General features: G+C 39.9%; 1 protein-coding gene across 3 annotated transcripts in view; it reads right to left on the bottom strand.

Moving 5' to 3' along the window:
* Window positions 1–27,207, bottom strand: part of tead4 (TEA domain transcription factor 4) — a 43,430-nt gene extending 16,223 nt beyond the window's left edge. The window contains exons 1-4 of one of the 3 annotated variants that reach the window (XM_042495411.2): window positions 27,036–27,207; window positions 15,895–16,244; window positions 1,496–1,560; window positions 198–260 (exon numbers count right to left, since the gene is read on the bottom strand). In XM_042495411.2, the coding sequence (XP_042351345.1) occupies window positions 198–260; window positions 1,496–1,560; window positions 15,895–15,901 (135 nt within the window). In that variant the 5' untranslated portion in view covers window positions 15,902–16,244; window positions 27,036–27,207. Of the gene's footprint in view, window positions 1–188; window positions 261–1,495; window positions 1,561–15,894; window positions 16,245–27,035 lie in introns of those variants that run through there. The other 2 variants (XM_042495410.2, XM_088080347.1) reach the window with 2 other exon arrangements.
* Between the last annotated feature and the right edge of the window lie 733 nt (window positions 27,208–27,940).

Below are 27,940 nucleotides of genomic sequence, written 5' to 3' on the forward strand. Positions count from 1 at the left end.
CTTCTCTGAGGGTGACCACAGGCAAATTCGTGCAGTAGGATTCAGACACACAGAGACTTGCATTTATTGATTTGATTAAATTCACATATCCTTACCATGTTTTTTTCTCAAAAGTGCATTAAAAAAGACCATCACTGTTAAATCATTTTATTGAGTGAATATAAAAGAGCAGAAAGAAGTTGACTCACGTAGCGTACCTTCAGCTTCACCTGGATCTCTCTGGCCTTTCGTCGAGCGAGAACCTGGATGTGACTAGATACCTGAGAAAAAGACAACAGACAACATAGCAGTCAAGTGTGACATCTCTCTGGCTAGTGTTTAATGCTGTTGCCTCACAGTAACAATGTCCTGGTTTCGGTCCTCACGGTTTCCCACGCATTCATTTATTTGTGGCAGCTCACAGTGATTTAAACAATTGCTGTTACATCTATTTTTTTTGGAGCTGGACCATTCATTAGGAGCGCTATTTGAATATAAATATTGTCTGGTTACTTACTGCACTACAATAGCAGAGTGCAGAGTGTACTCTGGGCACAGACAGAGTAGCAGAATGGCAGGCACAGTGAAAATGAAGCTTTATTGTTCATTGACCTGGGTCTTAAAGCTTTCACTGGCCTCCACAGCAGCTGCTCTGCTCATCCATCGAGCTGATCAGCTCTGACTTGATTGAAAGATTAATTATCCACCCCACAACTCAAACTCTTTCAACTGCTGTTAAAAAAATAAAAAACATGGCCCTGCAAACCCCCCTTTATTATTTGCTATTAACTTTTTAAGCCATGTGTTCACATGGATTCCTCCAGATGCTTCTATTTCATTCCACAGTCCAGATACATGCAGGTAAATTTAAGACTCTTAATCGGCTAAAGTTGTGAGGTTGTGAGCACATCTGGGTGACAGCCTGAGCACACCTGATTCTCAACCAAAGGCACGCTGGCACCAAGTGACCACGCACAGGATGAGTGGGTTTACTACTGCTGGACCAGCAGGTGTCCCTCTATCCCTCCATCCTGTACTATCATCTATCTCTGATCCCTCACTGCCCCCTTCCTCCCCTCATCTCCACTCATCTCTTTTCATCCTCGCACTGAGTCTGCCAGATGACTTAGCAGGGACCCTTTCTCTCCACATCCATCACTGGCCATACATCAGACCTTCCATATCAGATGCCGTAGTGAGGATAGAGTTCCAAATCCCTCGTCCGTCCCGCCTCAGTCTCCTATCCAGATCACCATATTCCCCAGCTTCTTTCCTCTTCTAACAAGCACCAGATCCATGAGGTGGTGAAGAAACAACACCGACACATGATCCTATAGCATCTGTGCATTGGGCCCTGGCCCTAAATCAATCGTCATCTCCAGCCCTCCAAGTAGGAGGGAGTGAGAAATTGAGGGGGGGTTACCCAGCATGTTGGGACTTCACTCAACGGAGAGGACTTTTTCTGGAGGGGTTCAAAAATAGGGGCTGCTTCAAATGGCATTTGCAGAGAACGTACCTGCTTCCTGGTCCGCGTCTTCCCTGTGCGGAGTTTGATGTACCGTGCAATCAACTCGTTTCGTCCTGTGAGGGACCCGAAAACATCATTTTAGTATTTAACATAATTTTGTACTGCAGTTGTCGTTCAAATTTGTATAGACTTTAAAGAGTAGGGAAAGAACATTAAAGTTCATTATTAAAAGGATAAGGAGATAAAAATGGCACAACATGCATTACTGTATCTTCCATTGGTCTTATAGATATTTACAATGAATGTTAAAAAGTGACAATTAATAGGGGAAAGATTACTGATCCTTAGTTTTTAAGTTAGAGAAAAACATACGTGTTGGAAAAGTAAGAGTGAGTTTATTGTATGTTATGTATCTGTACAGCCAGGCTGTTTTCATGCACTGTCCATATGTATATCTATGAAAAGTAATGCACCAGAATTCGTGTATAACCCACATAAGTAATATAAAAAGTGGAAGTTCACATAAGGACATAGATTGGGGTGATGAATTAGTCAAAAAACATAGGTCTTTCTTCAACAAGACCAGTGTTTGTGTCTGGTGGAATCAAGTGAATTTCAGTTATTTTATGGTTGTCATGTTTCTTTTCCTAAAACTAACCCACATAACTCTACATTGAGTACTTAACGTGATGAAACCATTTGTTGGGCATTAATCTTTTAGACATCATACAATCCATTGTATGAGGGTACTGTGGCGTGTTTATTTACTTATTATATATATACATGTACATATATATGTTTACATACATATAGACACACACACACACACACACACACACACACGCACACACACACATATATATATATATTTTTTATAAACGTTTCCTGGCTGATTGAGTGAACATGTATTCACGTCACATTATAAATGCCGATGGATGAATTAAGTCCAAAGTCCAAGTTCATCTCTCTATGCTTAAAAAGGCCTTTTGTTATCAATATATATGTATACTTTATCTGCTTTATCCCACCATCTCCCCTAACCTAAATAATAAATAAATGGAAAAACTTAAGAAAGCCTGATCATCTGGTTTGTTGCACTTGATCTGAAAGTGAGGGACTAATGAGGCGCATGTTCTTGGTGTGAGGGGATTAAAATGTTTACTGAGGCTGACTATTAACTTATCATCTGTGAGCCTGCTCTGCACGTCTGTGGGAGGAATGATGAAATGTATACGCACTGTATATTTCTGTCCACATATTTATCCAAATACTTGTGTACTGCAGTCACTGTATAATTAGGTAATTTAACTGCTCAAAATATGTTTGTATTCATGTCTGTGTGTGCACATATTTGGAAGAGTTTGCATGCATGCACGTAAAGATGACATACAAACACACGTGCCCAAAGCAAGAGTCAAGGCTGTCGAATGTGTCAACGCTGAAAACTGCAAGTGTAAGTATATCCTTATGTATATACATCTGTCTGTGTGAGAGCTTGCAGCAGCCTGACCCCTTGAGCGTACACTGAGTTCGCATCTCTACAGTGACCGTGTGTCTGTGTGCTGCCGCTGCTGACAGACAGGTCACATTGGCAGAGCAGGTGGAGGCTGCAGCCATGCGATCCTCAGACCGGACTCAGGTCAGACACACTACAGGCCAGTGACCAAAGGGGGCCCAGTCTGGTGAGGCAGCCAGGCAGCTGGTGTGTGTGTCAATGTTTATGGAATATGCCTTTACGCCCGCAGTAAATCTTGTGCTCGTTCCCCCCCATCCAGAGTCTCCAGTTACAGCGGAGGGCAACAGTCATGTGGCTTCTTTCACCCTCTTCTTTGGAACCTCTAGTTTAATGACTAAGATTAATAAAACATGCATAACCATGTATTCACAATTATATATATGCTTTTTATGTAGTGTAACTCAGGAAAAAGAAGTTTTTGTTGTTGAGAATGCAGTGTTGAATGGCAATGATGTGACTTGGGTGGACTGCCATGCAAGTCCATGCACTGTGAGATGGACTGTATAAAAGCTAGCAGCTGTATTACAAAAAATACACACACATTTAAAGGTCCAGTGTGCAAGATTTAAGGAGATATATTGGCAGAAGTGAAATATAACGTAATAAGTATGTTTTCTTTGGTGTACAATCACCTTAGAATAAGAATTGTGATGTGTTACCTCAGAATGAGCCATTTTCACATCAGCAGGAAGAGAGCTCTGCAGATAATTAGGCTCCCAGGCAAGTCCTCCTCAACCATAAAAACTAACGGAATTCTGACTGGGAGAGTTTCAGCTGGTTGTAATCTGCAATCTTCACCACTAGATGCCATTAAATCCCCCTAAATTTCACACACTGGACCTTAGAATGAAGTAATTTCTTGGACAAAAATGTAATACTTTTTCTGCTTGCAGCTTCTCAAATATGACTGCCTGTCTTTGTTTTACATAATTATCAATTGAACATCTTTGGGTTTTAGACTGTTGGTTTGATGAAACAAGCAATTCAAATAAGTCCCACTGTGCTCTGGAACATTGTTGTGGGCATTTGTTACAATACTTTGGAAATTTTTGGACATTTGGTAGACATAATTAATAATTAATAGATTCATCATAAATGTAAATAACCTTTTATAGAGAATAGCCCATTTATAAACAGGTAAGGGAGAACACAGAGAAACACGCCAAAGATCGGTTACAGAGTGCATCACACAACTCTTGCACTCAAAGGAGATTCCTCATGCCCACTCACACACACACATCAAACACACACACACAGTCATATAAGAGTTTGCACCACCTCTTAAACACGGTCATTTTTCCCTTGGCACCACATCCCCATGTGAATTAACACACAGATCAGTCACGACACACAACCTGATACAAACCCGTCAGATTTTCCCTTACATAGCGACGCTTGGGTCAGACCTCACACTGAATCTTACTCTGGCCAATCAAGTGACCCCAAACGGAGAGGCAAGGAAACTTGAAGCTTGGCCGAACGCCCAACAGAGATTTCGTCAGCCAATAAAAGTGATCAGATTTTGCGCGGAATCTAAAACACCGTTTCTCTCGGTGCTCATGTGCACCGCAGTTTGCACAGACGCTAATTTCTACTTAATGCTTTTTGAAAGCATTTGAGTTTTGTTGCTAAGCCATTAAAGAAACAATTTCAGCTGTCAGTTTGTGTACCCAGCAGGGGGAAATCTATCAGCCAGCAGTCTGCCTCCATAAACTGTGAGGTACAACTTTTCAAGGCTGAACAGAAAACTTCAGATGGATTTCACAAGTAAAATGCATGTGATCTCTATAAACACTGAGGATGATCAGCATGATTTTTGGGTTACTTAGTTATTATGCATGAGCTTTACTTTTATATTTTGTTCATACTCTAAGTTGTGTTTTGGATGAGATTTTTTAAAAATATTAAATGATCATCTTAAGTGATACTTTGCCAATTTTCAACCAACTTTGTATGATAACAGTTTGGGTAGTATGTGTAAATGAACTGTGGTAAAACTCAAAACAAAATGTATCCACTGATTTAAAGAAGTCTTTTCACTGAGTAAGTCTATGGGAAAATGTCTTTTTAGGTCCAATGTCACCATTTAATGGACTTGGAAGTTGTAATTCCACTGTTTGGCCACTGCTAAAATTGGCTCCAGAGCCTGGTGCACTTCATGGTGACCTGGTTGCTCAAACTACAAATTATACTTTCTCATTTTTGTATACCTGCTGCCACCATGGACACGAGCATAGAAGAGTATAGAAGTAGATTGAGAGATAGACCTGCCTCTCTCTCTGTCGTTCACCCAGACCAAACTGAGGTCAAACAGTAAAAACTAAGTGCTGCACTGCCTTTTTCTCACGTATTTTTTTTTAACAAATATTTTGGCTTACTGTTTAACCATAATACAAAATTGTTTATTGCCAGCTGGCTGCCATATTGGTTTCGGATGGGCAACTAGCATTACATCATATACCAGGGGGAGCATTTATTGGTCCAGTGCAGCTCAGCACATCCTGGTAGGCTAGGGTTTTTACCTCTTGAGCAAAAGCAAATGCCTCAGACCTTTTCTCTATTTTCTCTGGTCGTGTGCCGCCAATTCCAAGTATTTAGTATTTATGTCTTTCTGCTGCATAGACAGTCTAGTTTTATGAAAAGACCATATTACCTGCAGAGAAATATTTGCAATTTGCAGAATAGCTCTTGGTTTTGTAGTTTGGGCTACCATTTCCATTGTACAAAAAGAAAATACTGACATGGAAAGCAATATCGATACTGAGTGAATTATCCTCATCAAAAAGTAAATTGTATCACACTTTCATTTAACATTTCCTATGTAAAAACATTATCCAACTGTCATTACAATATATAGTGAGGTACAATTGTTCACATTATACAGCAGAGTCATACTATCTATGAATAAACAAATGAACTAGTGCTAGTTTGGAGAGAAAAAGAGGAGAAAGAGGTTGATCTGAGTCCTTGTAAAGTTCCAAGCCCCTGAAATACACACACACACACACACACACACACACACACACACACACACATCTATATACACAACCATATTACCCAACTGTAGAACTGCCTTTGTGTGAAGCTTTTGTGGACTAAACCCCTGTCTCAAATGCCGTCTACTCCAGTTTATACACACAAACGCACACACAGACATAGACATAAACTCACACACACACTTCAGCTTGAGTCGCGGCATTCATTCCGTCTCAATCTTATTTTCTTTTCAGGGCTGTAACTCCTCAACCGTTTAGTGTTTATCGGGAGGTGCACTCGCCAGCCGATTGTTTGAGCCCCTAAATGCATATTTCTTTAATTCCCCAAGGATTAAGAAAGTGTTCCACATTTCCTCGCAATCAAAACTCTTGAAAAGACGAACAGAGAGCTTTGTCAAAGTCCTCGCAATACTTGACCTCAAATGAACATTAGGTTGCCTCTATCGAGTTCCTCACGTTACAGCAATGAGTTCTTCCAGTTGGCAGCAATTTATCTGCAGGAAACTTCACTCTGTGTACAGTGAGATGTACATTGTGTATCCAATCCAATAGGGATTTTCAAAGTAGTTGACACAGATGCATGAGCATGCCTTCACAGATGAATAAAAACGTTCATGAATTCAGAAAAGCCAACCATCTATTCACTTTTGGTAGCCAGACACATTTTAAACTTTTGAAGCCTTTCCTTGGCCTAAACTTGATCAACCTGAAAGCCACAATATTTAGCAAGTACAACCAGGAAATAAAAGCTGTTTAAGTTCTTCTGTGAAAATGCAAACATGTCTCACAGTCTAAGCAATAAAAAAAAACTTTTTTGTTTTCTACATTTAAATTAAAAAAGTGTTTCTTCCCAGGAACAATGATTAAAAACAAATTTTCTATCAGCAACGAAACAAAGGACAAACTACTTTATCAATAGGATGGTATCCCCATTCAAATTTATACAGGTATGTATTGCAAGCATGTAAACAGCTTCATTAATGGGTTGTCAAATAGGCTTCGCTTCATGGTCTCGTATCAGATGCCCTGCCACTCCTAGTGCAAGTGCTTGGGGAAGGGCCCCAGCAAAAATACCCTCCAACACACCCATGAGATCAGAGAGGGGACTCAGTCACACAGCGATGAGATCATGATATCCAATGGGAGTAGCACAGACAGGGAGTTTGTGCCAGCCAAGGCTGCAGGAAAGTCAGTAGGAACATTATACCATCACCCACTGGTCCACAGTTTGATGTTGTTTATCACACTGCCTGCAGTCACGGACTTGTCTCGGGGAAATCTGATTCTGGAAACATTTCTTAAGGGCATTAAAAGTGACTGACCGCAGCCATAGCGTTGTCGGAGTGATCCAGAGTTCAGGGGATTGTGCAACCTTGAAAACATCATAATTTCTAGTTTCTAGGAAATACTTTTGTTGCTTGTAGATGTTGGAACTATATATGTATCATAAGAACTAAGTTTGGTAAAGCCGGCCAGCAATTTATCATAGCGGCATAGGCAGGACTACACAAAAAGCACTTTTTTATACAGGACACACACAAAAACAAACAAAAAGTTCACCCATTAAATTTTTATTTTGTAATTAAAACTAAAATTTTCTAAGATTGTACGCAACTGAGAATTATGCCAGTCAAACTGGATTTGGCTGTTCAATATGAATATTCATTTTGATTTCCATACAAAGTTTTAAAGTCTGAGCAGAATATTCAGTGTGACAGCTGCATTCATGTAAAAGCTAATGGTGCTAATGGCTATATCTTTACATAGCAAATAGTGAATGCTGCTGTATTATTACTCTGAATGTTGCATACAGAACCTTTGAGACCCTCTGAGAATAATGAACCGTGGAAAGTTCATTTTGTTGCATATCAAAAAAACCTTTCATTTGTTTGATAAAGAATGAGCTATTACTTCAGTCACATCTGAATACGCTTGTACCTCAGGAAAAAACTAAGTATGCTGGAATCAATCAAAAACATCAAAACATACTGAAGTTTTAATTACTGGAGCCGTGATGATCCAAAAAGGCTTTAAAATCAATGTTTAACAATTTTCCTTCTGGCTGTCCTCTCCTCCTCCTCAGGCCTGTTGGTGGAGGTCAGAGAGAGGTGGACGGGGTTAGTGAAGGCGGTCTATAGTATCCCTTCCAAAGTCAACCCCTGGGCCTGGCTGGTCGTAAATCTGCCCTTCCCCAATGGAGCTGCGGTCATCACTGGCCTGGTCTGATCTCTCTCTCTCTCTCTCTCTCTCTCTCTGTGTGTCTCTCTCTCTCTCTCTCTTTCTCTCTGTGTGTGTGTGTGTGTCTCTCTCTCTCCATCTCAGCCCCGTGCATTCCTGACATTCCTATATACTGACTGGTCTGCACTGAGTAGCCCTGCATCTGCTGCTCCGACATCAGCCCATGTCCTGTTTGTGTGTGTACAACATCTCCTATGTACATAAATTCACCTTATGGACAACCATATATCACAGGGAGTGATCACTTCATAATCATATTCCACAATTTAAAAAATTTTAAATTACACCTTCAATAATGTTATTAACTACTGTATAGTTCTAATTTAATTTTAAAAGCAATTACCCCTTATAATAAAGCCATCAGAATAGAAGAACACTTCCTTGCCATTGTACTTGAGCTACAATTTTTACACAGCTTAAATTATAATTATTTTTGGCCACTGCGTACATTTGTGCTTGTATGTCTTACAAACTGCCATCCTGTCTGAAGACACATCTGCCAGCCATACGTTTCCCTCAACAGCACATATGTCCCACTGTTTCTGCTCTGGAAAACAAAGGTCACATTTAGGCTGCAGGAATGTCTTGGCTGGGTGTTATTTCCCCTCCGAAAGAGCTCACTGAGCTCTGAAAAGACCTCTAACAAGCCTCCATGACTCAAGCACTGTGACAGTATGGAGCCAGAGATGCAACAACTCTGCTGATCCAACATGAAGACAGTCATGGTAATCAGAGACTGGATTTTTTAAAAAAAAAAACCAAAAACTGATAACTGGCATCAATACATTATTTTCTGTATTCATATTTCATCCAGTTCTGATGCACTGATAAATAAATTGGACTGTTGTTTGTTTTTGTTGTTGTTTTTAATCAACTCCATAAATAGAGATTCATTCCCTTCTCTCAGTATATGTTATAAACCTGACTGTGTAAATATAAAAATATGAAACCTGCATATTAAATAATGTGGAAAAACACCGAGCAGTTTGGAAGTGCTGCCTGTGGTGAGCTGCCATGCAATGGCCATGGAAAGCTGCAGTGTCTGCTCTGAGCTGCAGCCATTTAAATCTGCTGTGACATGCGGCCAAACTAAAAGTTGGGGTTAGTTTAGCAGAATAAAAAATAATTATTGTAACGAGCAGCACTGTACTGCTGACTGGTGTATTTCTGGCATAAGGAAAATGCTTTAACTCACCATGATAAGATGTGTGGAAGCGTGACACAACACAAGCAGTAGACACTCATATTGAGGTCATTCTTACTTTCAAATATTAACTCTTTAATATTATTATTAATGTATTCTTATGTACTCTTTTCAAAGAATGTTAATGTCAAGTTATTTTTCCACAAAATGTAAGTAATTTTGAATTCATGCAGATTTTATCTTTCAGACTTTCAACGTCACAAATAAAGGAGGCCACAAACTAACCCACTTTATTCAAAAGATTTAAATTTCCAATGATTTTTTGAAAGTTTCCCAGAAGTAATTTGGTACTAACTATAGCCTACAATCAATAAAATAGAGAGAGTGTTCAGTTGGTGCACTTCCAATCATTTATTTGTTTAAATTCAATTAGGTGCCCGGTTAGTGTAACTTTAGACTTTTAGTCAGTGCACAGTAGGTCAGCTGCTGAAAATACAAAAATGTGAAATTCTTCTACAGGAAAACAATTCAGCACATCGGTACGTATTGTTTCAATCTTCCATTAAAAAAGAAATTAGAAATGTATTGGAGCAGTTACTTCACACAAATTCCCCCACAAATCCAAAACTGATTTTAAAGTAAAATCATTAAAAGCAAAAATCTCAGCACTTGGTCTCTATTTCTACTAAAATTAGTACTAAAATACTTTACGCAGTTTTTATAGGTAACTACAAAAATAAGAATAAAAAATCTGGAAATTATTAGCAAACAGGGGATTCTCCTATTCATTTAGCAACCGATTGCATTGCTGTCTGAGCCAAAGCTGAATGTTTGCACTTGATTTCTGACAAAGTATAGTATTTCTAGGAGAGTAAATTTATCAGATGTCATGTTATATTAACACAACCTGCCACGAGTGTCTTCGCAGTTACAGAGATTTATGTGGAGGTAGTTATCGCAAGGCTCAACGTATTTTAATCCCATAGACAGATCAACAGATGCCCAACCCGTTTGTATCTTTCTACCACCTTACTGATCCGAGATGTCGAGGTAAAGTGACAGTGACATCTCTGTTACATGGCTGTCACTGCTCACCATGTCCTATTGGTTACACCCTGAGATTTAGGGAAGAGAGGTACAGACAGAAAGAGAGTCACTGAGATGGATGGAGCATGGAACAGGAGATTCCCAGGAGTCCATCGTCAGCAGGGGGGGGGGTTTCCCTCGAATACCCTCCACAGAGCATCAAATCCCAGGAGATCCTGGTCGTCGGCATGAGGACTATATGATGGGAGGTTCAGGTTCATCCAGAGGCTCATGTAAGGCTCAGATGTCCCCCACAAGTGTAAAATAAGCCACTTGTCTGCCATACTAATGAAAGAAAAGATATGCTGGAAGGCACAAATATAAAATGATGCACAAGGCATCATGACTATTTCCAGTCTTTGCAGTGTGTTCAAGTGCAACTTTTTTGCCAAAATACAGGCGATGTAAGGGGGCATAACAGTCAGCCTTTGTTGCCAGTAGTGCTTTCATGTCACTTTGATTTTACTGGGCTTTACTACAGCAGTCCTGAAATAAATCCTACCTCCATGAAAGTTTTAATATTCAGCACAATATCCACTATACAGTTATACAGAGGTGTTGATTCAACTTTATAATCAACAAAAAAATGGTAATAAGACAAACTTCTGTCCCTAGCACTTTCACCCACAATGACTTCCACATAATGCATAAGTGAACCTCCTCAGGCAGAGAGCTGGGGCATCGTTACAAAGGAAAACCACTTGAAAACACACTCCTCTCAGGCTTCTTTAAAGGTCAACAGGTCAAGGTCACTAGTGAATCTCTCACTTTACTGCCAAAGCTTGAACCCAGACGAGGACTCACCGTTTCTTTCCATTGAACTTAACATTACATTCTTTAATGAGAACCACTTAAGACGAAAACATATTTGTATCTCCCGACAAAAACCGACAATGGGGTTGACATGTTGCACAAGCGAAGCTTTGTGGAGGCATGATTGTGGGTATTCTTTGTTCTGCACTAAGAGAAAAATAAGCCACTACTGAGCAAAACATTGTTGACTTTTCACTGCACTAAAACAAGTATTGCTTTTTTTAACAGGAAGCAGGACCCTTCAAAATGTGAGAAAATTGCTCCTCTAACAGATGTTAGGAAATCAAGTGTGACGAAACCAAACAGCTGCATGTGATGCAATATTTAATGCTGCAAAATAAAAATTAGTCCAAAGACATCATAAAGTAGGATTACGACTGCAAAAGCAGCACATAAATTAATATAGCAGTTATATGGCACTAACTAAAGAGGGTAGATAATCATATTTCCAGTGCCACATTCTTTTAGTGAGAGCTGTCAGCACACTGGTTTCCACTGCACTACAAGTTTAGGACTGTTTTTCCATTATTGCAGCATGAGGCCTTCGGTCAGACCACAGGGCACGTCTCTCGCTGAGAGCCACACAAGGCAGGAAATGTTTTCCTTGGCAGATGCATGTCGAATTACCGCCGGAGCACATAACCGCCACAATATCCGTGACACCGTCCCTAATAAGCGAGCTAATAGGTCTGTTGAGTAATGGGCGCGAGGGCCAGCGCTATGCACGGCATTATGGGAAATAAATGTGATGAATGTACGTGGAATATGGGCTAAAAAACATTCCATTCAATTGAGGAATTTACAATGGATAGAAGCACACATTCCCTCTGTTTCGCTGCTCAGAGACTCAATATCATATTGTTTAGCAAAGAATGGCATTCATTCCTCAGAGGGGAATTCAACCTAAAATTCAGAGTATGTCGCTCACAGCCAACAGATAGTTTGCTGGAAGTTTGTTTTGTCTATGTATCCATATTTAGTCCACGCAATAAGACTAAATATCTCTAAAACCATCAAGTCATCGCCTCACCATTTCACGTATGCCTTTAAAGATATTCTCAGTTGATATTTGATTAAGATACCTGATTTAAGACCACCCATCAGCGCTTTAACAACATTAACAACACTAAAGACCTTCAAAGTGGTTTTGCATTGATTGTGGTTGCTTGAATGACTTGAGTTGTTGGCCACTTGTGACCCCGGGGATGGTGATAAAAGGGGAGGACAGGGGAGCTGCAGGGGCTGCAAGGGAAGGGCTGGTGGCGCTGTTATGGGGGCATAGTGGGTCACGCACAAGCTCAGTGTTGCCTCAATTCTCAAGTCATAAATCTGGATTTGCCGCAAGGCTGTCAGGTTGAACTCAGGGAGCAGCTGGAGGTGAACTGAAGGGCAGACGGACCAACTGAAAGACTGACAGGAGGGAGAAGAGGTTGTTCAGAAAGGACAAAGTGTGACATGGAGTCTGAAACCAAGAGATATGGGGGAGGTAAATCACAGAAATAGCAGGGAGCAACCTCTACCTTTCTCACTCCAAAACACACACACACACACACACACACACACACACACACACACACACACACACACACACAAACACACACACACACACACACACACACACACACACACACACACACACACACACACACTGGGGACAGGTGTGTGATAGTTCTGCTACGCCCCGAGGCCATCCAAGACACCACTGCCCACCTTGGTGTTTATTTGTCCACCCGTCCTCCTCCCCTCCAGGCGCTCAAAGGGTAAACGTCTATTCTGGTTTAGGGTTACAGGCGAGCTGCCTTGAACCCCCGGGCTCCCAAGCGCACATGCCATTCCTGGCGGGCCAACGCGCTCCCTGGCGCGCATCACCTGCCCCTGACCCCCACAGGGAGGAAGGGGCACCTCAGTGCCTGCCTTGCCAAACCCCCACCTTCACCAACACCTTTCCTCATCCAGCCCCCCCATCCCCATGACACAGAATGAGCCACCTGCCCCATTCTCCCCTGCCCGCCTCCAACTATTATTACAGGCTTTATAAGGGTTTAAGCGTTGATCAGAGGATGGCCATGACCTCAATAGGTGGCTAAGCTAAGCTAGGCAAAGCCAACAGTTAAAGGAGCTGTCTGGCACAGTGACAAAACAAGGCGATGACAGAGGCTGTCTGATAGCGCCGCTACCACCGTCCGCCCGTTTTCCACCAAGCAGATCCACTATCAAACGGTCAGGGCAGGAGGACGACACATGATGGCCGAGCCATCTGTTCCTAAACATCTTTCAGCAAGGTGTCGTAGAAGAATGTCACCTCACCTTTCCAACACCTGCTTGACACAGACATTACCCAAAGATTCAACAAGGGAAGACCTGAAGTCATGCTGCTGCTCCAAACCTCAAGTCATTATTTAAGGTTAAAATAAAAGGCAAAACCATCTCAAGAATCAATGATATATGGCTGAACAATGTGATATCTGGTCAGGCTGCAGTTAGTGTGGAAAACCCCAACAAAATATCTGATAGATTACACGAGGCAACAACACACAAAGTTAGCACCCATGCCATTTAATAGGAGGGAAGTAAAAGTTATCCCCTGTTCCTGTGAACCCGTTTGGGGTAAGGGATTTGGAGCTAATTCTGGTAACAGGAATACTGTAAACTGCCCTCCACTATCACTGCCAGAAATACAATGGGGACAAAGGTCTGGCCCAAACATCTCACTGCATGTTCATGAGGCTGACTGTCTCACTTTAATGCTTTACTCTTCACTGTTTTGTCATTGTTATAGATCTGGAAGAGTTGGACAGAAATGCAGCTTTGCTTTATGAGATAAAGACATTTTCCTGAGTTTATTGTTTTAATTTTCAGTCAATATCATAGCTTTTGATTTAGGAACAAATCAAGGTCTGCATAAGAGGCAGGTTGTGTATGTATGTGTAGAAGAATGAGTGATTCGAGTGTGTGCGCCATCACACTGTACACTATGGGACCAAGTGGAGCTGACAGCTGTACAGAAAACAGGAGTGATGTGAAACATGAACACGAAGGAGTGGTGGTGAACGGGTGTGTGTGTGGGAGAGAGTATGTGAAACAAATTGTCTGTCCACATGAAATGCAGTTTACAGTGAGAAGTGTGCGGAAGCAAACATTTGTCTGTTCTCGTTTCACAATGCTGCAGATGTGTTGTGGGTTTATATACAGCAGACAGTGTTTGTATGACGAGAGGTTCAAAGCCTGATGTCCATCTAAAATTAATGTGAATCTTTATCAACTTTTTATCCACAAGATAGTGAAATCTCAACCCCCACAGTGATGTTTTTCCACTGCTTTAGAAGTAGCAGGACGGGCTATTTATCACCATTTCTTCACACTCAACGAGCTGGTTAAAGAGGAAAATACTCTTGGTTATGTAGCCAATGATGACAGGCTTTAGTATTTCCATTAAGTAATTCTACAGTAAATACATTGGGTAGGGATGGGAATCGAGATCCGGTTCCGAATTCCTCGATTCATCGTAATCATATGCCTCAAAGCTTTTCAATTCATTTTTATTAATACCTGCATGTTTTTGTGCAACGCAAAATAGTGATGTCAAAATGATGTCTACATTGCTGGAAACTTGCAAGACTAATACGGCAGAGAGGGAGAAACAATCCAAAGCTTCATTTCACACAAAAACAGATGACAACAGCTCTGCTTGTATGTCTTTCCAAAAGAGACAGAAAGAAGGGCATGACATTGCCTGCTGATTTAAGTTATATATACTATGTAAAAATTCAACAGTACATTTTTTGTATTTAGCAACTGTTAAGATGTATAATTTGTGGCTGATTTCATTTTGTTGTACCAGTAATATAACTGGTACAACAAAATGAGTGAGAGCTTATTAAGAACATTTGACTATGCTGCACTTTGTTAACAAACTCTTATTACAGTATGGCTCTGGTCTTCTCATAACAGTCTGCAAATCACTGTTCTTTTTGGAACAGATTTTCCTCCATCAGGGGAAGTAAAATAAAAGTGAATGTCGCAACATTGCCATTTTTTTTAAATTTATGAAATTAATTAATTTATCCTCCTCAGCTGGATCTTCTAATTATGGTTGTGTTGCATTGATTTTACCGCAAAAATTTGCAATTCTCTTTTGTGGTTTGTCCAGGCCAAAACTGTGATTAATTAAAAAAACAATAACTATAAACAATATACTAAAAGATTTCATCATTCCAGATCCTGCCTGAGTTGTTTTGTCTATTAGGGCACAACTAATGCATAAAGATTCCTTCACAGCACTGTTTTGCAAGTCACATTTAAGTTTCAGGTTTTGGCTTTTCTGAGTCAAGTCCTAAGTCAAGACCAGTATGTCCCATGTAAAGTCTAGGTCCTAGAATTTGTGTTTTCAGTCCCGACAAGTCAATACGCACCCCTCACCAAATTTAATGCCATTTCAAAACTTTTAAACTGAGTTAGTGTGGTAAATATTAAATGCCTTTTAAGCTTTACGACATTTAAAACAAAATAATTAGCACTCTAGGACATAATCAAAATTATTTGTAATGTCTCAGCTGAATGTTTTGCATGCCTCAGTCCCGTTAAGGTTTTGAGTTTATCATCCCATTCAAGAAGAACAAGGTGCATGACAGTAAAACGACAGGGGTGGGCGTACCGTACATCTTGCCCTCATCAGAGAGGATGATCTTCCTGCGGCCACAGGGTGGGTAGATGGCCAGGGCCTCCTGGAAGCTCTGCTCAATGTCCGGGCTCCACACGCCCTCCGCATCATTCTCCAGGGGTTTGTCGAGCGCATCCCCCAGCTCGTCACTCCCACCCCTAGGGGAGGGAGCCGGCACCCACTCTGCAGACGTGGTGGGACGACGGAAAGGGGACCACGGAGCAGAGGGTGGAGGGTCTGGGTCGAGGGAGATGATGGGAGAAAGGGAGAGACCAGTAGGCCTGCCTGAACGAAATCCACAGATGTGATGATAATGATGATGGTCAGGACGAGGCAGCGCAGTGCTGGGAAAACAAGAAAAGTATGGCAATTAACATGATGCTGCATAAAGAGAAGTTTCTCAAATGCAGATTTATACAGGAAAAATTTTACAAGGATTTCATGGGTTCCTCCTGTTAGGCTGCTGGGTTACTCATTGCTATGCAGAAAACAAACACAACATTTTTTGTTAATTATCGGACAAGGATGTTACTGATGCACACTGATCAGTGTGCTTGTAAATGTTTTAGTTTGACAAGTAATAATATAAATAAGTCATGTATAAGTCAGTTGATATTGTGTACTGACATACTGAGAAGACCTGCAAGGATTATTTGATTGACAGGAAGTTAATGAGGAAGTATTTTAATAATCCAGCGATTGCAAAAAAAGCAACATTTTTTGGATTTGGATAAGACATATCATTTGAAGATGTTACTTTGGGCTCCGGTAAACTTACACAGAGCATATGCCACAATTTTCCAACATTTTATTGACAATTACTTTTCCTGTGCTAATAGTCAGAAATAAATAACTACTGATATATATTTTAAATTGACAGACCCATATGAATCACAAAAAAATGTGAACTATTCAGGAATGCAAAAAACAGCTCTTCACTCCTTCAAACTGCTCACTATGTTTGTTTTGAGTTTCTCTGATAGAGTTTGACAGGGTATCAAAACATCAAGGGACCTAAAATTTGAAGACAATGTAATCCTTCAACATTATATTAAGACATGAACGACACTAAAATCTAACTTACAACAAGGTTGAGGTGGTTTCAGTGCTGGGAAATATGTCAGTATTTTATTGATATTGTGAAATGAGACTAAATATGGTCTTAGATTTTGGATATGATTATTCAGTTACTGTTTTCTTTTTCCTAGTTTTCAAGGCTGTGTTACAGTAAAATAATGCAATTTTCTAAACTCACTAGACTGCTCTAGCTGTGTGCCTTTACCCACCTTGTCATAATATTCACATTACTGATGATTATTTATCAAAAATCACATTGTTTACATTTTTTGTGAAAGCACCAATGGTCAACCCTAAAACATCATAGCAATATCAACAGAGGTATTTGGTCAAAAACATTATGATATTACATTTTTTTCCCCACACTGCCCCACACCAGTAAAATAAAGGTCACTGAGAACAGGTGACAACCCGTTGCTTTGCTAAGGCAGTCATATGAAACAGAAGATGATCACATCAGCCTCACTGCTGCTAATCCCGATTTGTAAAAACACCTCAGATCATTAATCAGGTCAGTGAAAACAAATAAAGTGGCACCTAGTGTTGAGACAACAGCAGGAGGAGGGTGCAGGAGCGGCCTAAAGTCAACAAATGAGGAGACACATTAAAGTAGGATCAGCGTCCTCAGACACACTTAGACACAGATGCCACGGAGGATCATACCAGGATATTAAGGCCAGGAGGCTTTTTATGTTGCTCATTTCTTCATCAGTACTGCAGTTGACTGTATTATTAAACTTACAGATCCTCAGTGGAGATTCTAATCAATGTGTTTGTGCCTTGTTTTGGGTGTGGGAGTATTAAAATAACCAGCTGACTAATTAAAAGGATTAACTTGACATTCCATTGAGCCTTTATGACAGAAAAACACAGCAGTGAGATCCAGAGACGAGTGACAGCATGGGCATGTTTGACTTGATTCAGATTCATATCCTGTTTTCTCTGCACGCCAGTTTGTTTAGGATGTGCGCATTAAACATTCGGGAGGAGAGATCGAGACAGACGTCGTCTCCACCTCTTCCTTTCGGTGGATGTGCAGGATGGACGGAGACATTGAAGAAAAGGACTCATGAGTCAATACAAACAGCTTTGTGTGTGTCATTTTCCTGCCACTGTGCAACTGAGAGACCCCAATGTCCATTTTAGGGCAATAAAAAGAAAAGCAGCGACCAATACGTCACTTATAATCCCAAACGTGTGTGTGTGTGTGTGTGTGTGTGTGTGTGTGTGTGTGTGTGTGTGTGTGTGTATGTTGCGTGTGAAGGCAGCACAGGGGTCTACAATGGAGAGGCTATGGTTGAGAAGGTTGTAGTGATCTCGTGAGTGAGTCAGTGTGTTATATGAAGTGAGTAAGACTCTCCAGCCTGTCCAGTTCCCCCGTCAGTCTTCCTCTGAGACCCCTGATGTTCCACAGCACTTCCTGTAAGGCATCCAGCCAGTCAGCCATTATCCCCATCTCTCTCTCACACATACACACATGTATAGACAGATGTAGACGTACAGTGATAAAATAGATTTATGCCCACGCAAACAAAACACCAACACACTAATATAAAAACACTTTTAGAGAGTAGACTGGACAAACTCAGAGCTGCACTCACCACACCACGTCACAGTCCTCTTTGACAACAACAACTTCTATTTCCTACAGATACACAATTAATTCTTTTTTATATTAAGATGAATATTGTTATGAGTTATACATGTTCATGCAGACTTGGTGAATTCAAATCACATGAAACGGTGTTCAGGATAACAATTACCGGACAACATACAATATTTAATGAGTGAACTGGTGAAGCTTCGTTTTGTAACAATAAATTATAGGGACAATTCACCACCTTTTCTGGATCCGAGAAAAGCAATTTTAAAATCTGCCAATTCATCACACTGTAAAAAGTCTATAAAGTGAGAGAGAAGTTGGGCGGATTCAGCAGGACAAACACTACAGTGCATATTCAGTGGACCACATAGCTCTGAAGAAAATACAACATAGCTTTTTTTTGGCGCATGTGCCAGACGAGCAGTTCCATTGCACTGAACAGGTACTTTTGATTTTGGAAATTTTCCCTTTAAATATTTACAGGTTTATTCTGTTAGTTGAATAAAAGAAGCAGTTTAGGTCTTTTTTACAAAATGGAAATATTTATCGCTGAAATTATTAGTTACTTTGTTGACTAGTCAATCTACTGTTAATTATCTGGAGCACTGGTATGGACTGAACAGTACATTTGAATACTTCACCTTGGACTCTAATAAACTGTGGACATACTTCAGTATTCTCGAACAATTTATCGACTATACGACTAATCAATAAATACGAAAAATGAGATTTCTTAAAATGAAAATAATCAATAATTGCAGCCCTAGAAAAGTTCTCAATTAACTGGTGGACAATATGAAAGTAACAGTCTAACCTTTGAACTCAATGTGACCTTAAAAGAAAATCTAAACCAACATCACACTGAAGTGAGTGTGACGTTGTTCATAATCAACTAATTAACAAGTCCTCTCTCAAGAGGCTGTGAAGATTTAATGACTGATTGCTTTTACAGCTTCTGTGAAAAAAAAAGATTCAGCACTGAAAAAAAAATCAGAAAATAAGACTTTATCCAAAACAAAGAGCCATTATACAAACTGTACTGTGGATATTTAATAATTTTGTTGCAAACTCAAACATCTGCCATTGAGAAACACATCAAAATCACTGAATACATAAAGAACTCAAACAAGTAAGTTCAATGACCTGACTTAATTACATAAAGACAACATGCAACAGTTTTGCTATAGGTCTAACTTGCAGTTGTGTGATTTATTCCCCCACATATCATATCACCTAAATAGGAGATATGCCTGCAATTAGAGCTAATCAGCTACTAACACTAGTATTCTCACCTTTAATAAAGGCAAAGCTAAATCAAGTTAAATACAACATTTCTGAATTAAAATCACACACATAAAAACTCAAATTAGTTAATCTTTCTGTTGTACAATCCAATAAGCCCTAATCTTGATCACGAGCCGACCAGCTACTCAACAGTGAGCCAGCGGCTTCATTAAAAATCAAAACAAAACTCTCAAAAATAAATTATAAAACATGACTCAATTTTGACATTTCCATTTGTTTTGTAACTGGTTTTAAACAAACTGCAGCTCCAGCTCAGGGCCATTGTAGGTCACTGCGAGAACTGTGGAGGCCGTAAACCATTAATGTGCTGCACTGTGTCTCAGTCAAAGTGTCCAGGAGGTTAATTAACCTAAGCCATGCCTTCAAACAGCCCCCCTCCACCTACTCCACCAGCGCCCCCCTCTCCATCCCCTCATCCACCCCCAGCGAGGCCCCTCTTCCCTGTATCCGCTCAACGGGATAATCCCCCAGCTGGTGCTGCGGTCAGGGGGCCACGTAACCCCCCAAACTGCCTCCCACCCCTTAACACAACTGCACACACACACACACACACACACACACACACACGCTCACAGACCAATTGAGACAAACACACACATTGCATCAAATTATGAGGAAAAATATCACTTGAACAAAGAGGGGCCCACACATTTACATCACATGTGACCTGAGTCACAGATGCTTAAACCCACACTCGCTGAAACCGTCCGGTTTATATGCAATTCTGAAATACATCACACACACACACTGTAGTGGACAAACAAAAAAAGCCTTCACTTCGCACAGTCACACACACACACACACACACACACACACACACACACACACACATACTGACACAGAGGCAAAGAACATACGAAGCTGCAGGTAGCTGAGCCTCGGTTCACCTTCGCCCTGGCCCAGTGCCAGCCAGGTGGGAGGTTAGCTAGGCTACACGAGGGCAGTGAGTGCATTATACAGTTTTTGGTATTTTTAGCATGGCCCTATGAAAGGCAATGTCAGGCGGACATTTGGTTGAACACTTTGGTGCAGACTAAAATATCTCAACAACTGTAGTGGATTGAGTGAAAAGTATTAAGTGAATTTCCTTTGAAAAAATTGTTCACATATTCATGCTCCTCCCATTGATGAGAGAACTGGATACAGTGTTGGAGGCAGGACCCTGCTCTTTCAAAATAAAAGGTTGTGCAATGGCATATGAAACCATAATTCTCAACTGTACATATAAAATTACCCAGATAATTGGCACTGTGTCTGCTTAATTATACTATAAAACAGGTAAACAAGAGACTTCCGGTTTAGCACTCTGCTAACTTAAATGGGGATAACATAATTTAATCATGCAACTCTTCTAGAATTTCCAAATATTATCAGACCGAATGGATCAAATTCAGATTGTAAAATGAGTCATTTTTGAGGTGTTGTGATCCTTAAAAAGTTTATCCATTGATTTACGAACATCTATTTCCCAGTTAGGTCAATGGGAAAAAGTCATTTTGGTCCGCAGGGCATCGTGACAGACATCCGCAATACGAATGATGTCATTGTTACTGGATGAACATTATCATGTAGCTCAAGTACAACAGTGCCTTAATTTCATATAGCCTCACAGAGCTGCTAACATGGCTGCAGTGTAAACTCTTTGTCCTGTTGGTATTTAATCATTATAAGCAATCAATAGAAAGAAGAGCAAAGATCAGCGCATGAGGTAGTACAGGTTAATATTAAAGTAAGAATATAAAAAACTGAAGGGTGGACAAAGCCTTAATTATTCATGTAGGTTTGTGTTTGTCTGCCATGCTCAAAACTCCAGAAAACAACTTGCTCCCACTCACACACTGCATCTATGCATGTATGTCTGGGCTTACATTTGTGTGTGTATTTGGTGAGTGTGTGTGTGTGTGTGTGTGTGTGTGTGTGTGTGTGTGTGTGTGTGTAAGCCTGTGTGTGTACTCAACTGGTCACAATCTCTACTAATCAGGCCGGGAATGTAAAGGCAGGAAACACAGTCTGAGGATCAGGCTATGCGATGGAAAGTCGCAGTGAGAGCTGGCGGAGACAAACGGGTTTGTTTTGTTGGGTTTTTGCTGAGAGCACATGTTCTCTGGCACTGAGTCCCACTGGGCTGCACCAGTGGGAGTCTCCAAGCTCTGCAGACTACACACACACACACACACACACACACACACAAACACACATACTGTATATGCACACACATATGCATGGCCATGTGCATGTACAACATAGTGTAGATGTTAAAGATTCATTTAGATGCAGAGAACAAACATCGCCTTCAGACACACATTCACGCACTGAAACACACAATATCGTTGACACACAACATGACTAACCAACTATTCTAACAGTTATTTTATTTATTATTCAATCGATCAGTCTGTAAGATTTTAAAAATAATCAATTTTGCCATTTACTGCCTTTATTATAGTGCAGCTAGAGAGTGACAGTAAAGGGGGAGAGAGAATGGGGGTGACGGTCATACCCTGGCCACTGCACAGGACCCGGCCCACATGGGGCTGACGCTCTACTCACTGAGCTAGACGGCACCCCAAGATAGAAACATCTCGCTATCAAGAATTAGCAAGTTATTTTTCTGACAATCAGCAAATATTGTGATAATCAATTGATGGTCTAAGTCATTTTTCAAGCAGAAATGTAATTAAATGTCTGTTTTCAGCCTGTCAAATATGACAATTCCCTGCTTTTCTCTTCACATTATTGCAGATCATTTTTTTTTTTGTTTTTTGTTGGTCAGACAAAAAAAGGCATTAAAGGACATCAACCTCAACAGTGACAAACCTCATAGGATAGCTTTTCACAATTGACTGGCCAAACAAATATTTGTGAAAATCATCAGCATATCAATCAGTAAAAATAATAATTACTTGCAGCCCTGCTGAAGAGCCAGATATTTCTCTCAGGAGCTAGTAGCAACCAAAACAGAGCTGAAAGTGGAGTGAACTTAGGTGGCGGTAAACAATTTCAGATAATTGCTAAGGTAACTACGTACCTGCTGGCTATGTAAATGAGTGCTAATAAGTTTTTGAAATATTATCGCCTTATAAAGTTGGTTTGTTTTACAGCTTGTTTCTAATGCCCCCAACTGTCCGAAAAAACAGCTGTGACAAGTTTAAAAATGGAGAAAAAATTGATACAATTATAAAAAATGATACAAGCTGCAATTTGTTTATTTCTCACTGTCACTCCAACGCCTTATCTATCGAACCAGGCGAGTCTTGACCCTCTGTCCTCTCTATGCCACTGAAAATGAGTTGGAGCCAAAGAGGACAGAGAGTCTATCAGATCAGCCCCAGATAATCCAACAGAAAGATCCATCAGACTGGCTGGAATCAATGGACAACACAGTCACACACTCTGCACAGAGCTGTGGGTGCAGAGCGCTGTTGGTAGCAAAGGGGGGGGGGGCAGAAAGTCTTTGTTCTACAAGGCTCATATCTGAGGCATTATTCGTTTCTCTCGTGCGAGTGGAGGAGGAATGATCGCTATGTGGGATGAGCACAGCAGAAAAAAAAAAAACTCCTCCGCTGTGGAGAGGACCTGTCTCAGGGCAACACACACAAACACACTGAAAAATTTCCAAGATAGCTCACACACCTTTTCATCCTTTCATTTTACCTCCCTTCTTGCTTGCTCCACTCATTCACCCACACAAACATACCCATTCACCTCTAGGCCCAGTCACATCCACCCACACACAAACAGACACACACCACTGCAGCACAAACAACACAACCTTAGAGTTCACATGACAATATCAGTATCTGTCTGAACACAAAGCCTTGAAAACAAAAGGGGCCGAGGCCTGGAAAAAAACCAAACTCTTCTGGCTGTCAGACACCTCATGAGGAGGCTTTGACAGGTGTGTTTTTTACCCCCCCACAACCCCCCTCCTCACACTGTCATCATGCTCCAATCCACCTGTTGCCGCTCTGGAAAACACACACTTCTCAGCTGCCCTGCGAGACATCATAACACACACACACGCACACACAACCCAGCAAGCCCTGTGTTAGTCATCTCCAACCCTGACTGAAAATATTCACTCCGCAGTTGTACAGAGTAGTACAATATCAAGTCTGTCACAAAGACGTACAGCACACAATAATACACAAGATGGAATTTTTAGAGAAGCACATTTGGTAAAGTTTTGTATTGTGTTGAGTCTATCACAAGATCTTTAAGCAATTTTCCTTAGCAAAAGCACCCAAATTTTTCAGCTTCTTAAAAGGTGAATATTTACTGTTTTTCTTTGTCTAGTTTAATAAATTCAATAGATTTGGATACTTTGGTCACCTTGGCTTTGGGAACTAGTGATTGGCATTTTTCACTGTTTTCCTTACATTTTGTAGAGCAAACAGCTTATCCAGTGATTGAATGAATGATCAGAACGTTTATTAATTATTATGAATCACTAGCAACCCATCTAAACATCACTTTATGCGTCTTTGTACTCCGACACATTGGAAATTTCTTTGCGGTATTTCACAAAACAGAACGATCAGGTTAACCAAATCACTCTGGAAGTTATGAAAGAGAGTGAAGATATGTTTGATTCAAAGCCCAACATCTACACTAACAAGTCAAGTTTTATTCAAGTGTGTATCACCAGGATATAGCAGCATTTAAGCATTTTACTTGCAGTTATGGGGTTTCTTATTTTCTAACCCTGCTTTTGGAGACACCTGTCCTGTATGAAGTTAACGACAGACTCCCCATACCACCACTTCCGTCCAGTGGTGGAAGAAGTATTAAGATCTTTTACAAGTAAAAACAGCCGTATAAGGTAGAAATACTCTACTACAGGGAAAAAAAAAAATCATTCTGAATCTTACTGAGGTACAACGTAAAAGTACAGGTATAATGTCGGCAAAATCAGCCTAAACTATTATATCATGTATTTGACAAAGGCGGCGCTAATTTTAACTACTCTCTATACTATTAGGTTAACTGGTTACAATTTATTATATCTTATAAACTGATCATATTGTTATGTTAGATCTTAATCTGCAAAGTAATCTGTACAGTTTTCAGATAAATGTAGTGGAGTAAAATGTCTTAATATTTCCCCCCCGAACTACAAATAAAAATATTTATGACTTACATCACTGCTCTTCCCCCCTTAATAAATTCAAAAAACAAAAACAAAACCTCTAAGCACTTGTGGTGTAGCACTGAACATGTTGTTTACAGTTCAATGCACTTATTGTGAGTCACTATACAGTCAGTGTTAGTAACAGCAGACATGCACATAAAACAGAATACTATCCATGCACAGCAAAAATAATATATATTATATACTGAGCACAGGGGTAGACAGCAACAATAACGAGCATTTTTACTTAAGAAATTAACAAGTACTTCATAACTGTACCTTTTTGTGTTTATACTACTCTTAATTTAACAGTGATTTGCAGATTTTGAAAACAAGTCACACAATCAGTTTGCAAAAACATTTTTAGTTGAAATAAGCTCAACTCCTATCAGCAACACCTGAAATACTGCTCACAGCTTAATGAATGCATAAGACATATATATATATGAGATGATAATATACTGACAAGGAAGGGGGCCTTCTGCATAAGGAGTCCCTTTACTTTTAACACTTTATTAACTGATATGTACTCGACTTTATTTCAGTAATGCACTCAAGCGCAATTCTCCAGTGAGACTTTCACTTTAAATATGTTCGTCTTGCTTCGCCTGCTGCTTCTGTGTACTTCAACCTCACCACATTTAACACGGCAGTGTACTTTTTACTGCACGTTAGGTATCAGAAAGGTAGTTATTACTTACTTGAAGAAATTTTAATTTTTAATAAATAAATTACATGAAACTGCAAAAAAAATAATTAAAAAAAATAAAAATAAAAAAATACAAAAACAAATAAAACCGCTCCACTTTGGCCAGTGATAACATCACAATGCTTTTTGGATGTAAATGCATCAAACATATATAATAACTGCATGAATATAATAATACAACTCAGAAACCATCTTCCTGCATAGTAAGTACTTCAAAACATTTGGTGACTCTGCTTTTATCCATTACACCCCAAAACCCTGGAACAGCGGAGGATCTGAGAGGAGCTGGAGATATTGATATTTTTACACATTAACTAAAAGCAGATTTTTAAAATCTGGCTTTTATGTAGTGTCTTACTATTACTATTTTATGGTTTATACTTTTTTTTAGTTTTTTAAGATCCATTTTTTTCTTATTTCATATGTTGTTCTTGTTTTTGCTTCTTCAAACTGTGACGCACTCTGAATTGCATTTGATTTGAAAGGTGCTATATAAATACCATTTGACTGATTGATTTTAAGTGGGCCTACATTTTGATTATACTATTTCACTTTCAACATCCAAATTTACCTTTTAATTGAGTATTTTTATATCATGTAATTGCATTTTTTTCTTCTGTTCTTCTGCCACTGAGTAGACATGTATTTGAGTGTATGTTTGAAACCTTGTGCCAGTATTTTCACACTGTGGTTTTACTTTTACTAAAGTTACCTAAATTATCTAAATTCTATTTCGTGCACTTATGACACAATGCGTCATGTTTTCATTATCTCAAAAGACAATTAAATGAGAAATCACAACAACACAGCTGCTGTTTTCAAGCCACTTCCAGTCTGCTCGCACTTGTTGACAGAAGAAGAAAATAAAACTCGGAATTAAACGTGCGAGTTAATAAACACACAATTTAAATGATCCCAGTTTCGCGGTGTAAAACTTCACCCAGACACAGGCTAATGTTTGACTGCACGGCCATGACGTTATTCCTTCAAAAGACAAGAAAAAGTTCCGGCTGCCAGCACAGGAAGTCACACCACACACACACACACACACACACACACACACAGACGCTCACACGCTCACACACACTCCAGCGGTGGAATTAAAAAGAAAAAAAATGCAGGAATTTGAGCGAAGAAATGTGAGATATTTGAGGAATGTTATCTCCGACAGTGAGTGAGGAGGATTCAGAGAGAAAGCAGTGTGAAATACTGACTTCACATCCACAATATTTAACAAAGTGAAAGTTTATCCACCGAGAGAAGACGCAGTTTAAATGTTTCAAATATTAGAAAACACACAAGGAGCTTACCTGGCGGGACTCTTGGCAGTCAGATAGGCAGGCAGGTACGGCAATATTAAATATATTTTTAATAAATGAAGAGTAACTCTGTGAGGTTTTTCTTTTTTTTCCCTTTGTTTTCTGCTGCCTCGTCTCCTTCCTGAAGCCGTTTGTTTGAAGCGAGAGGAGGGCAGGAATTTCAGGAATTAGCCGTGGTATGACATGAAGCCTGGAAAAAGCCAGAGAAAAAGACCAAGGGAGAGAAGGAGGGGAGGTGAGGGGAGGGGAGGTGAGGGAGGCAGGTCTGACCGGTCAACACGTAATGACGGAGGGGTGGAGAGGAGGAGGAGGAGGAGGGGAGGAGGGCTCCTAAAAGGAAAGGAGAGCAGAGGAAAGGGTGGTGGGAGGAGGGGGGGAGCAAAGGAAATATCATCAAGAATAAAAGTGTGTAAAAGCCACTGCCTTTTACAGGAGGAGGGAGAAACACATGACAGCATGATTACAAGAAAGCGCTCAGCTTCTTTATAATGACTTACAATGGCTGCACACGGCAATCTGTACATGATAAGAGTGTTATCTTCTGTATACTTAATAAAAGTCACAATTACAAGGGATTGTTTTGTCTTTTTTTTTCATATGAGAAAACTGTTTATTAAACTTTATCTATAAAGCTTCAAAATAAAACAACAACTATCAAACTTTTGCCCAGATAACAACTAAATTAAATTCTAAAATGAGCAAGATTTAAGCTATACGGTCTTCTTTTTTTGCATGCTGTTAAAGAAACAATGAATTAAAGTTATCAAAAGTCAGTATTGAATCAAAGGCTTTGTTGCCTTATAGATAATAGAATAAATTTACATTTTATCCACTTTGCTTTATATATACCACTTAGTTCCAACAAAATGCCAACATTTGCTTTATTTATTGATTGA

This window comes from Plectropomus leopardus, chromosome 7 (genome assembly GCF_026936395.1).
Source record: "Plectropomus leopardus strain MGB_pleo_1.0 chromosome 7, ASM2693639v1, whole genome shotgun sequence".
NCBI classification, from domain to species: domain Eukaryota; kingdom Metazoa; phylum Chordata; class Actinopteri; order Perciformes; family Serranidae; genus Plectropomus; species Plectropomus leopardus.